The sequence below is a fragment of the Hakea prostrata genome, chromosome 8 (assembly GCF_041222555.1).
Source record: "Hakea prostrata isolate BN-2017 chromosome 8, UWA_Hpros_2, whole genome shotgun sequence".
Classification (NCBI taxonomy): domain Eukaryota; kingdom Viridiplantae; phylum Streptophyta; class Magnoliopsida; order Proteales; family Proteaceae; genus Hakea; species Hakea prostrata.
In genome coordinates, this window is record NC_142607.1 from 17,738,338 (window position 1) to 17,752,803 (window position 14,466).

At 41.6% G+C, this 14,466-nt stretch overlaps 1 protein-coding gene across 1 annotated transcript; it reads right to left on the bottom strand.

Moving 5' to 3' along the window:
• Positions 1-10,285: 10,285 nt before the first annotated feature.
• LOC149007335 (leucine-rich repeat extensin-like protein 4) lies at positions 10,286-13,391 on the bottom strand. The gene is given in 2 exon segments (XM_089166176.1): positions 10,286-11,246; positions 11,248-13,391. Coding segments are annotated over 2 exon segments (2,175 nt in total). The 5' UTR covers positions 13,098-13,391; the 3' UTR covers positions 10,286-10,921.
• Between the last annotated feature and the right edge of the window lie 1,075 nt (positions 13,392-14,466).

Consider the following 14,466-nt stretch of genomic DNA (forward strand, 5'->3'; position numbering starts at 1 on the left):
AATCACAAGAAATGAGTTTTAACGAACTTAGTAAGACAACAATTTTTACATACCAAGATCATATGATAATGATATAATGAGTGATGAAATGATATGCTAAGTATGTATCTAAGTTGTTTAATTATGACAGTCTCTATCTAGGCAGACATGCATTAAAATATACACCAGCCCTTCTCTAGGTAAGTCTTGTCACTTTGATTCCTCATGAAACTCAAACTGTCTTTTGGAATCCCAATTAAGGGGTTCGATCCACATCATCAACCATAGATGGGGTTTAGGTCCACGTTCTCTCACCACAATCATTGGACTGAGTACTAGCGCATCTAGGAGATTATAAACCCAATGCAAAGTCATAAAGTAACACACTGCATATGGTCCAGATACCTTTCCTCATGCCTAATGCACCTTTTAATCCAATATCCTTCTCCACCTAGAAATACTAAACCTCACCACACCCAAGTTGTCTTTTGGACAACATTCCTTAACCCTATGGTTATCTAAATATGTTGGTGGATGCCTCTCATGTCGTTTCACGACACCCAAGCAATCTTTTGGACGCCCATGAGCCCAATCCTAACATATGGAACTCTACTATTGCATGATAAATTGTGGGCTTGTGTCTCTTCACGACATCCAAGCCGTCTTTTGGATGCCCACAGGACCAACCATTGCCATCATGGGTCACTCGACTTCAATACCCCTGCCGAAAGTGTAGTACTATGTATGGAGTACCTAACCATGCATCTAGACATCCTAGTCATGATGGACAACAACAATGAAAAGAGTCAAGAACACCAATGACAATGTCCCAAACCGCAACCCCTACCACACTAGGTATTCCCCAAGTTATAGTCACACCAAACAACATCATTCCACATCATATAAAGAAGTAAAGTATACTAAATATCAACCATGATTCATAATTAACAAGTAAACAGACATAACAACAGTTACAACAAGTTATAGAGTCATTGACATGCTAAGATTGAACAGGTCAACACACCAAACAATCCAACTATAAATAGATTTGTGTCCTTACTTGACTTAGCGAAAAAATACGGATAAACATACTAAGTCCTCACAACCAACAATTCCAGTAGATCCCAGAAAAGTCCCTAAATTATGTTCATAAAGTTGCAGTAGAGTTTAGGTTTCAAATTGAGCATAAACAACCTCAAAACGGGCTCTAGAACCCAACCAGTCGCTTAAGCCAAATGCCTAAGTCGGTTGGTTCCATCGACCTCCTTAAGCAACCTCTTTAAACAACCGCCAACTTTTCTAGCAGTTTGTCAAGTCCAAAATTTCGACTTTTGATCATCCATCTTCAATATATTTTCGGATGATTTCAAGTCTAAATCACGTTCTTAGAGCATCACAGAAGCCTCTTCAATAACAAGGTTAAAATCAAAACCTAACACAGATAGATCTGAAAATAGAAATCTCTTTTAGAGAGTAACCGCATTAAAATAGACATAAAATTTATTCTCCCAGGGATTTGATCGGAAACTATAGAATTAATAATTCTTCATCTCAAATAAATTTTCAACAAGGATTTGGAAGAAAAACTACTCTCTAAAGTGAGGAATTTAATAGAACTAGAAAATAGTCAAACTAACCTTCTCTAGAGTTCAACAATCAACCAAATCCCCACAAACTCTCTATAAATCAAGGTCTTCTTATACACCTTTCTTCTGATGTTGTAGCCATCCCTAGTAGTCTAGAGCATTAAAATAATGTGAACTTAGGTTTTGGGGACCTTAAACAGGGTGTTAGAGGGCAAAACAAACATTTTTTTACCAAAATTTTCAATCAACCGCCTTACGCAACCGCCCCCTAGTACTTTTTAATACTTGAGTGCTTTGCACTCTCAGTTGATCCCTAACACTGCTACTAGCTCAAACAATGTGTAGAGGGCTCTTACCTCGTTCATTAGCATCTTCAGAATTGGTCTTTCTCACATTGGATATCCACTTGCCCAAACTGTCCGGGTTCCAACTGATTCTTCTTTCGAGTCCAAATAAAGCAAGTTCTTCACCTTCTTCATCCAGATCCATGTGTTCTAAGGCCGAAACATGGACTTCGATTCGGATGGCCCACAACTTCTTCCGACTAAAAGGCCCGAGTACTTAGACCTACAATTTGGGTTTTGACTTAGGATTATGGGGCTTATTACAATGTTCCAAAGTGAAAGTTTCATGGTTGATACGCTCTCCTCCTTATGGAGTGTAACTTGGTAGCCTGAGTTCCTTCTTCTGCATTATATTGTCCCCTCTTTTATCCCTCCTTTCTGTGGTTTCTATGAATGAATCCTTTATCCTCGTTGATGAGGTGGAAGATCAAAGACATTTCCCTACATAGAAATACTTTAGTGGGCCATCTCCTTGAAGGAAAGCAATATAGATCTCATACAGTATTCGAAGGTTTGTTGAAAGGGTGGAACACCCAGGCAAGTTGGAGGTGTTTCTCATAGGAGAACACACATTCATGCTCTATTTTCATCTGGAGTTGGACGTCAAGAATGTTCTTGAAGAAAGTCCCTAGACAATCACAGGAAACCTCTTAGTCTTAACACGGTGAATTAAAGTCTCCTATAGCAAGCCATGGTCCCACTCTATACTTTTCTTTTGCAGAACTTTGGATCCAAATCCATGGTGTTCCCCCAGAAATCCTGTCGACGAAGCTTGAAGTTCAGTTGGCGAGAAGGTTGGGTACTCCACTCAAGGCCATGATGATCTTAGGTAATCAGTTTGGGGAACAACCTACATATCTACGTGTTAGAATCAAGTTGAATATAACACACAAACTTCAAATACAAATTACCTATACTAAGGAAGAGTGGTGAATAGTTCTTGGCATATATAAAGTATGAATGACTGCCTTCTCTTATTGGGCATGAAGATATTCGTTGGATGGTTATCTTTGAAGAATGTAAGAATCACAGATTAACACATGGTTGTGTCTCCAATGTGCCTTGCGATCTATTGCTAGTGTGTAAATTTGTGCCATCCATATGCTCAATGCCTCTTGCTACTTGTTTTATTGAATCAAATGACATTTTGGTAATCCCAGCCAAAGTGGAGGAAGACACCCGAAGATCCCAAAGTCTGTTGATGCTTTTTACCTATGATCCTTGCCAACCTTGCAGAGCCTGTCATGCCAACACAATCTCCAACAATTTTGGAAGTTGCCTTCTTGTTATGGCCACTCGACCATTATCGCCTATAGAATCTTAACCCTTTTCACCTTAACCTATTTCTCACCATTACATTTCAACCATACAAATACCAAATCTTGGTGTGGATCCCGCCCTCAAATGTAATGATGTCTCCCCTTTCCATTTTCAAGCTCCACAAATCTCAAATCCACTACCCATTGCAACACTACTAGCCTTACCCAATTTTTTCATTAATTTACTTCACCCATGGGCCCACCTTCTTCAATGGTCATCTATCCTTATGGGGACCCTCATCCTTCCAACTCATTTCCTTAGTCATTGCATTGAAATCCTACTTATCTTTCTTCAACCTCAAATCAAGCTTCTCACATAGCCTTATTACAAGCCCAACTAGCCCAACCACCTGAATTACTCTTGACAATACTCCAGCTGCTTCCTCACTTGTTGGCAATGGATCTGTCCACACCAACGTTGGTCTCTACCACTCAACCCCCTAGTGTTAGTCCTCAACCTTCTTTTCTTAACCCTACTCCTCCTATTGGTGGCCTCTTCAACCTCAGTTAACCAACCTAAACCCAAGAAGTTAACTACCAGTTATAAGCAAACTAAGGCTAAACATCAAAGGTCATCCCTAGGCCCCAATGACCCTTTGTCTCAAACCCTTTCTTCCTCTCATAACCATGACCCCAATATACCTTTTTTATCGGGGGCCTCAATGGACATAGAGAGCAATCTATTCCACGGGCAGCATTGAAAATTGCTGGCTAGAATGTGAGAGGATTGGGCCAACCTTTAATTGGGAGAGCTTTGCTGAAGATGGTCAAATAGGAATGCTCTAATATTCTCTTCCTTATGGAAACTAAGTGTGGCAAAAAAAAAAAAAAAAGATTGAGAAGTGGAAACATAGACTACAAGTGCAGGACCCTTCTTTGCGGTGGATTTGGTTGGTTCTAAGGGAGGGAGGCCTTATGATTTATTGTTGGGGAACATATTCCTCTTAATATTATTTCAGAAAATAATCATATCATTGATGTACATGTTTTTGTTCTTAATGAAGATCCATTTTTCCTTTCTTTTGTTTATGGAGATCCTGTTCAGAGTAATCACAAAAAAAATTGGGACCAACTTATTGATATATCAGCTTCTAAAGTGGGACCATGGCTTACTATAGGAGACTTTAATTCACATTTATAGTGTCGAGAAATCTAGGGGCTCCTCTTCTGTATATCACGATTGTCGTGATTTCTTAAAAATGATCAATGCATGTGGTCTGTTGGATTTGGGATTTCACGAGTCATCTTACACATGGACTAATAAGAGATATTGGAGTGCAAATATTAGAGGGAGACTTGATCGAGCAATTTCTAAGTGATTGGAGATGCATATATGAGGATGATTTTGTGTTCATGAGGGCGGGGGTTGGCTCAAATCATTGTGCTTTGGTGTTAGACTCCAAAAGAGGGAAACATAGAGGGAAGAAACCTTTTCATTTTGAGTTAGTTTGGCTTGCCCATGAGAATCGTAAGTCAATTATTGTATCTTCTCAGGAGCTTCAGTTTTATGAATTAGCTGGTATACAATTATTAAAGAAATTGGGCAGTTGCCAAGATAATCTCAAAATGTGGAATAAGGAGGAATTCGGTCATGTTCAGACCACTATTTAGAAATTGTATTCGAAGTTGGAGCTCTTCCAACAAGTTGATGATGACTCTTATTTGCAGGATCAGGTGAATCTTACTATTGACCTATTAGCTGAGCAGCTGGCACGAGAAGAGGAGATCTAGAGGTAGAAAAGTAGGGTTGGTTGGCTTAAGGGAGGTGATAGGAACACGACCATTTTTTGCATGCAACCACAGTACAATAGAGACACTTCAATCGAATTTTGAGATTGAAAGATGAGGCTGGTAAATAGACTGCAGACTCACATCAAATTTCTCACATTCTTTGTGATTACTTTATGGAGGTTTTGACGTCACAAAGAATTGATGCAGAGGCTCTTGAACACCTTATTTCCATTGTTGAATCCATGGTTACTAATGAGATGAACGAGATTCTCATAGGTTTGCCCACTATTGAAGATGTTAAACCGGTGTTCTTTTCCATGGGTCCCCTCAAGGCCCCTGGTCCTAGTGACTTTCTCCTTTATTTTTTCAAACTTTATGGGATACATTCAATCAGACCTTGTTTCTTATGTGCATGATTTTTTTCATCCAGGTTATATGATGCCTGAATTGAAGTCCTTTTACATTTGTTTGATTCCCAAGAATGGTTTCCTAGAGACAACTAATCAGTTTAGGCCTATCTCTCTTGGTGGTGTTGCTGCAAAATTGATCTCTACGATCATGGCTAAGAAGCTTCAAATTTTTTTGGATGATATTGTGGCTCCCTTTTGGAGTGCTTTTATCCCTTCTCGGATAATTTTAGATAATATTTTTTTGGCTCAAGAGTTGTTTCATTATATTCGGAAGTGTAAGAAAGGTAAAAAAAAGTTTCTTGCTCTTAAACTTGATATGAAGAAGGCATATAACAGGCTTGAATGGCCTTTTGTGGAAGCTATGTTGATGAAGTTGGGATTCACACCAAGATGGGTAGCATGTGTCATGCAAATTGTCACTTTTGTCTCTTATAAACTTCTGGTTAATGGTGCAATTAGCCATACCATCAAGCCCATGAGGGGTATCCTCTAAGGCAATCCATTATCTCTCGTGATCTTTATTTTGTGCTCACCAGGCCTTAGTTCTCTTATCCAAAGAGCGGAGAGCCAGGATCTCATTAGGGTATTCGAGTCAAAAGTAAACCTCCTATCTTTCATCTACCTTTGGCAGATGATAATTTGCTTTTCTCTAAGTTGCAGTTGGAGCATGTATGTAACCTTAAAGGTTGTCTCGACTTATATTGTGAGACAATTGGGCAAGCAATAAATTTGAAGAAGCCAAGCCTTACTTTCAGCTCCAACACCTTGCAAAAGTTTTGGAGATGGTTTTCTAGAGTGTTAAAAGCATCCTATACTAAGGCCCATATTAAGTATTGGGTAACCTCGAGAGATTGGTACATCTAAGAGGAGTACTTTTCAGTTCTTATCAGACAAGTTGACTCAAAAACTTGAAGGGTGGAAGCTTCGGTTACTTTCCAATGTGGGTAAAGAGGTGATGTTGAAATCTGTAGTCTTCTCTTTACACTTGTTTATATGTATACATTTCAAATTGCCAAAGAGTTTGCATAATCAGTTTCAAGAGTTAGTGGCAGACTTTTCTAAGGTGAAATAGTGGGGAAGCTTGAAACTCATTGGGTGGCTTGCAATAGACTATGTCTCCTAAAATCAGAAGGTGGGTTTCAAGGATTCACAAACTCAAAATGTAGCTCTACTTGGGAAAATGGCAGCAAGGTTGTGCCAACACCTTAAGTCTCTATGGGCTCGTTTCATGAAGGCTATATATTTCCTCACTCATCTTTCTTGGATGTCGTGGTAGAATCTCAGACGTCATGGGCATGGCAGAGTTTGATTGTTGGGAGAGATGCATTGAAGCCTTAGTTGATGTGGCGTGTTGAAACTAGTAAAATCATACAAGTTTGGTCGGATAAATGGATCCAAGATCTCCCATCTTCTGTTGACATTAGTCGCCCCCACCAACTTTTGAAAATATGTTTGTCTCAGACCTTATTGACCATCAAATACGCTTTTGGAAGAAGGACTTCCTGGGTCAACTGTTCCTTGCGAACGTAGTTGATATTATTTGCAGGATGCCAATTTCTTGCTTTCCAAAATCTGATGTGTTGCCATGGACTGGTGCTAGAAATAGTTTGAACACTGTGAAGGCAATTTGTCATTCCTTGGCATCTAAATTGGCCTTAGTAAGACGGAGTGAAGATTCTACATCTCAGGTGCCTAGCAGGTTTGCTATCCGTTCTAAGGTCTGGAATTTTATTTGAAAGGCAATGGTGTTACCCAAGATCATTTTTTTCTTGTGGAGGAGTTGTGCGGCGGGTTGGCCACAAGAGAAGCAATGGAAAACTGTCATTTCCATGTTGACTCGAGTTGTATACACTACGGTAGGGACATGGAGGATTTCAATCATGTGATTTTGGGGTGTTCTTTCACAAAAGTATCATGGTTCGCAAGTACATTGTCCAATATTTTCCAAAAGAGGATCCTTGTGTGCCTTGGTGGTTGTTTGAGATGCGTAATATTTCCATGGAGAATAGATCAGCAAAGTTAGCTTTCCTTACAAGTATCTCTTACTCTATTGGCAATTATGGGTTTCAAAAAATGATCTTCTGTTTAAGGAGAGAGTTTGGACACCTGAGTAGGTGACGATTTCGAACCTCACTGTCCGTCATGATATTTTTGTAGTTAAGTCGGGTCAATGGGAGGATCCACCGGCAAGTTGGGTGAAGGTCAGCATAGACACCTCCTTGGTAGATGGAGGTACTAGGTGTGAGTTGGCCTAGATGCTCATGATCACACTGGGGCGATTTTGCTTGATGTCTTTGATCCACACAGCTTTGGATCGGTCATTGTAGGTGAAGCCTTGGCTCTTCGCTCTGTAATGCTTTATGCGATACAGGAGGATTGGAGAAGAGTTATTTTTGAAGGTGATAATCAAGAGGTGATAAACTGTTGTCTTGGGAAGATTTCTTCTCTACCGGCTTCTATTGATATTGTTGTTCATTATATTTTGCATCTAGTCTTGTACTTTGAGGTTTGTTTGTTAGTTTTCTTTTATTTCTAGGACCTGTAATATTCTTGTGGATGTTCTAGCCAAGATGACTCAGTTGGTTGAGGATACAACTGTTTGGCCGCTTTTCACTCCTTGGCTCAATGATGTTGTACATGTAGACTAGGTTCCTCCTCAATAAATACATTTTTCATTAAAAATAATAATAATAAATAAAAGAAGACTGTTCTTAGTATGCATTTGGTAACGTGCTCGTTATGAAAGACTACTTCTTGTGTAAAAATGTTTTTATATGTTTCTATTTTAAGAGTCCGTTCTATATTTTGAGCGAGCATTTGATAAACCTGTTCTAAAAAATATTCTTAATTAAACCTATACTTCAGAAAATCTCATACAAAGATGAATATTCATGCTTATTCAATAACAGTAAGAATGACTTAATCAAACCACCATATGGCTACAGTTCTTAACAAACCTTGAACGTGATGCCCACAACCATTTGAAGAAGGAAAAACAAACAAGAAATGGAAAGAAAGAAGATTGTTTTTCTTAATTTTTTTTAATTAAAATGTAAAATTTAAATGATTCATTGCCAATTCAAGGGCACAACGCCTCACAGGAACAGGCTTCTTGGAGCCAAGTAGTGGATAACGGCCAAACGATCTCACCCTCAATAGACCAAACCTCCTAGGCTAAAATTTAAAATTAAGAACTAGAGTAGACTAGTTTGAAGAATTTAAAAATCAAGAATTAAACAAGACTAGATTGATAGACTAAAGCCAAATCACGGAATTTAAAATCAAGAACTAGAGTAGAGTAGATTGATAGACTAAGGCAGGCCATTTATATTCATGTACCTCATGGATTTCAAACTTACTGCCAATCACAAGATACGAGGGGATCTTCCTAGTTTCACACACTGTAGACATGTGCTTAAAGATCCACCTAGAATAGATTATAGGATTAGATTAAAGATTAGCTCTTAACCCAATCGATCTGATCAGAGCTCTTAACTCTTCACTCTTCACTCTTCAGTGTGGGAGAATGAGAATGGGGGGAGAACTAACTAACAACTCTAGTTGGATTCCAAGTTCCAATACACATTGGATCAGAGAAATTGCTACTTGGCACTTGGCAATTCGGCATTCCCTAATGAGTAACCATCACCTCCTCATCTAGATATTCTCATTATCCAATTAGATCATCCAATGAGAGAGAAAAAAAATTTATGTGGAATTTGAAGATAGAAATTTTTTTCTTTCATGGTCTTTTGCCTTCCCATGAAGTAAGAATCAAGGAACCTAAAACAAACAAATTATGGTGTCTTTGTATGGCTTTCATAATGTCACAAATGGCTCAAGATGAGAAAGAGAGAGAGAGAGAGAGAGAGAGAGAATGGATTATAGGGTCCATCGACCTTTACTGGAAGTGGGGGCCATTGCATAACCCTTGTCCTGCACTTGTGTAGTTATGCAGCAACGGTTGATGGCTTTAACTTTAAAGGATAAGACACACAAAGTTTGTAGTTTATAGTCTTTCACTTCCAGCTACCAACTCCACCGAAATGAATGGTTAGAAACAGAGTAGGTATTTAATATGATTTAAACTGAGCAGGCTGATGGTTTAAATGGAATGAACAATTGAATACTCTAAGATTGTTATTATTTATCATCATCAGCACCAGCAGCGGCAGCATCATCATATAAAGATGTGTAGATGTGTATGTATCCATGGGAACGTGGGCTCCTAAAACGATGAGCTTGATCAGAATTAAGAACATTTGAAAAAACTTAGAATAATTGGAGAGATTTGAAAATAAAATATGATTCTGGTTGAGGGTTTCAGGGGTTGACCATCCCTGTAAGTAAAGGAACTGAATAGGAAAAGACAGAAACTTTCAATACAAGCATGAATGGTTGGATGGAGAAGAGAGAAAATTTCTTAGTGCTTTTTTCAGATTTCAACTTCAACCACTGAAAAGATGAACATTGAAAGCAGGGGATGAATTAAAAAGATTGGATCCAGGAACTGTTGTGTGTACAAATGGCAAGAATCTAGTGGGGGTGGGGGGTGGGGGTGGATTGAAGATCAAAACATAGGTCCTACAAAGATTCCTTGAGGGCATGCCCAGAGTACCGTCTCACCATGGAAGACATTAATTCAGAAAATCAACTGGGTCTGCTCAACTTTTTAAGGGAATAGAGAGTGTAGTAGGGACACTGCTTTTTCTCAAGTCTCAATACAGGCTCTTCTTCTCCAAGTAAAATCTGCTTTCATCAGAAGCAGTGGGGTTCAGACTCACTGTTGATGTTCTTTCAGGTTTGAACAAGAAATTTAATGGGAAATAAAACCCACAGAGAAGTCAATATGGATGGACTTGTATTTGGAATCTGTATAACCCATTAAGATTGAACAAGAATGGACGATATGATAGTAGACTGAAAATGAATATCTGTAACTGATAATATTCATCACTATGGAATGGAAAATTAAAAGAAATGAAAGTATGATAAAGAACAAAAAAAAGAAAGAAAAAAGAACAATAATGAAAAAAACCCACAAAGCAGCAGCAGCAGCAGCCAGAGGAAGAACAGAAGTGCCACTGCCTTACCCTTGCCTAAACGTTTCATGAATCTCAACCCTATACATACATTTCGCTGAAAACTAATTCTTTCTACCAATTTATTCACAACTCAAATATCCATAACAATTCAAACAAATATGGAGACATTTTCTCCTTGTGTTCCCCTTGTCTATGTCCTCTCTCCTCTCCTCTCTTCTCCCTCCACAAATGTAATTCCTCCAATACAGAGCACCAACATATTGCTCGAACCCATAATTGATTGCAGGAATCCTATTCTGCATTCTTCCTCAGGCGACGAGGCTCGCCCAAACAGCAATAGCAAATGTGGACAGAGAAGTAAAAGAAGACGAATCCAGCAACAGCCAAGAAGACTGAAATATTGTTTTTCTTTTCTTTTTCTCAAGGAGGGAATGTAGAAGAAAATCTCAAAAGAATCAACGGAAGAAAGGTGGTGCTGGTGAGGGAGATGGAGGTGGCAAGTAGTGATCAGGAGACGTTGAGGGTGGTGGTGGTGGTGAATGGGTCATCATATTCGCATGGGGGTGGAGGTGGGGGCTCTATACATGGAGGCGGTGGTGGTTCTATGCATGGAGGTGGTGGTGGAGGTGAATTGGGTGGTGGTGGCGGTGAATTGGGTGGTGGTGGCGAATAGTAATGGGGAGGGGGTGGTGAATTTGGCGGAGGAGGTGGAGACTGTGGAGGTGGCGGTGGTGAAGGGGACGGAGGTGGCGAAGGTGGTGGAGGCGGTGGTGATGGGGACGGAGGTGGTGGAGAAGGGGGAGGTGGTGAAGGCGGTGGAGGTGGCGGTGAAGGAGGGAGGAGGTGGTGGAGAAGGGGGAGGAGGTGGTGAAGGCGGCGGAGGTGATGGTGAAGGAGGAGGAGGTGGTGAAGGGGGCGGAGGCGATGGTGAAGGGGGAGGTGGAGGTGAAGGCGGAGGAGGTGATGGTGAAGGGGGAGGAGGCGGTGAAGGTGGCGGAGGAGGTGGTGAATTAGGAGGTGGAGGTGGCGGAGGCCGTTTACAAGGCGGCGGAGGAGGTCGAGAGCAATAAACTGGAGCTGGCGGTGGCGATCGAACACAGTACGGTGGTGACGGCACAGGTGGTGGAGGAGACGGAGGTGGTGGTGAAGGGGAAGGTGGTGGAGGGGAAGGAGGTGGTGGTGATGGGGAAGGTGGTGGCGGAGAAGGAGGTGGAGGTGACGGGGAAGGTGGTGGAGGGGAAGGTGGTGGAGGCGAAGGTGGAGGTGGGGAAGGCGGGGGCGGAGGAGAGAAGACTGGAGGTGGTGGTGAGAAAACAGGAGGGGGCGGCGGCGGCGAGCTCAAAGGTGGTGGAGGCGGAGGTGAGAAAACAGGTGGAGGTGGCGGGGACGGCGATGGAGGTGTGAACACCGGAGGAGGCAAGGAAACAGGTGGCGAAGGTGGAGGCGGTGGTGGCAGAGAAGGAACAAAAGCAGTGCATTTGAAGGCGCTACAATGGACATGATGAGACGAGAACATCTTACATTGCGCGGCTGATCTCTGGTTCGGCCTACCCGGTATGCAATTCTTCTCGTCGTCAAATTCTGCAAGTCTCAGGCACGATGGTGACTCGCCCGTGAAGAAGTTGTAAGAGTAAGTGAAATTCTCCAGATTCGGAAGCGAACAGATACTCCCGGGAACAGTGCCGGAGAACATGTTGTGAGCCACGTCCAGCTGCTCCAAGCTCACCATCTTCCCCATTGAATCAGGCAATGGTCCCATCAACTTATTGAAGCTCACATCAAACACAGTCAAATTCGTCAAAAACCCGATCGACGAAGGCAAACACGATTGTAAACCATTGTTCAACAAGATAATCTCATTCAAGTTCGTCATATTGCCCAAACTTGCCGGAACACATCCATGGAATTTATTGTTTGCAAGAACAATCACAGAAACCGGAGAGTTACCGAAATTATCAGGCAGTTCGAAGTGGAACCGATTGTCATTAATGAAAATGGCATCCAGATCCTTATCAAAGAGCTCTTTAGGAACAGTGCCCTCAAATTCATTGAATCTCAGATCCAAATACTTGAGCGAAGGCAATTTGAGAACTACCTGAGGAAACTTGCCAGCAAAGCGATTATTACTGAGATCCAGCTCGTACAAAAGCTTTAGCTTAATGAACTTGTGAGGCACAGTGCCACAGAAGCGATTGGAGTTGATATGAAACAAAGCTAGATCAGTGAGCAACCCTAGCTCCTCCGGAAGGTAACCAGCAATGTCGCCATGGTTGAGATCAATCCCAGCAACAGTCCGGATCCGTCGATTATCCAGAGCTCTTGCACAGTAAACCCCAGTGTAGTTACAGACATTAGATCCAACCCAGTCAAGAGTCAGATTTTGAGGATCGGAGAGTATAGCTTCCTTCCAAGCTTGCAACGCAATGTAGGCGTTCTTAAGCCTAGCATTCTCGAAGACAAGCGAAGGATCTACCGTCACATTCTCTCCTCTATCACCAAACTCATCTCTGTAGTACAAGAGCTGCCGTTGCCTGATGAACATAGCTTCGGCATCCGTAAGTCCGCCATTGCCGAACAACCCATCTCCACCTTCTATAGCAGAAGATGAAGAAACAAACAACAAAAAGAAGAAGAAAAGCAAATCTAGATGCAGATTCAAGTCTTGGTAGCTCTTCTTCTTCATCTCACACTGAACATTTGATGCTTTCTTCCTTTGTCTCCTTCTCTTTTCAAGCTCCTCTTTTATTTTCTTCTCCACTTTCTCTGAGCTTTGTTGAAGCAGAGAACAATGGAGAGAGAGAGAGAGGGAGAGAGGGTTTTGAAGGACTCAAGAGAGAGAGACAGAGAGGAGAGATTCAGGAAATGTTGAGAGAGATAAACATCAGAGACAGCTAAATCACAGCTCAAACCCCACAACAGGCTTCTTCTTCTCTTCGCCTCTTATTATCTATCAACTCATCTTTTTCCCAATTTTTTAAATTCTCTGTAATAGGAAAAAAAAGCTGACTTTATTATTGTTTCGAATCACATTCCTACCCAACCCCACACGTTTATAGTTTAAAATTGCAAAACCCTAACAACTAGTTTTGTAATAAGGTTTTTTTTTTTAAATTGGCCGGCGGCGGAGGAGGATGACGGCGAGCGGTTGCCGGCGGCACAACCTGAGTGGGGAGGTTGTTCTGTTTTGTTTTTTGGTACAGGTGTTTGCTTAACACGACTTTGGGTGTGACTTGTGAGTGCGGTGCCACTACTTAGTCCTCGATTTTACCGAACAGCCCTTATTCAAATCTGTATTCAACTCTCCAAGATAGAAACGGCGGAGATTCCTCCGGGATTTACTGTAAAGGGTAATTATGGTAATTCGTGACACGGAGAGGACTACTAGTATTACTACTTTTGTTAAAATGAACGTCCGACAATCTTATTATTCTCTCTCTAACCTGCGCGCGGAGTGGGGCCCACATCATGGATGGGGATGTGCCGGTATGCATGGATGTGAAATTTGAATGTAAAATTGATGATGATGATGATGGTGTGAACGGAGAACGGAGAAAAAGAGGAAGGAAGGAGTTGAAATGGGTCCCGCGTCTTGCTCCGTGAAAGCGACATCAAAGGGAGCATGTGAGTGGGCCCACGTGTCACGTCTTGCACGGCTGGATCGTCGGCGCGGAAGGGCTCCTCTTTTGTGATGCACCGCGTACTCGTGATCTCGCACAACGTTGTTGCCATGTCACCATGCCAATGACGGGGTATTTTAGTAATTTTAAATGCAGTCGGGTAGTAGTAGTAGTGTAGACGTGTAGTACTACTACCAACCCTAAACGCGTTTCTTGTTTGCTTATAAGACTATATGGCTATAGACTATTGGGGCCCACGAGTTGACTAGAATTACTCTCAGGGCCTTCTCACACTTTTGTGATGCAGTCCAGTCCCCGCGAAACGGCGCACAAGGGGGTTTGCCAGTAATTCCGAGGAAAGCAATGCTGACTAGGACATTACCGTTTGGCAGTCTTTCCTTGCAAGACAACAGTTGGCAAGAAGACAGCTGTAAA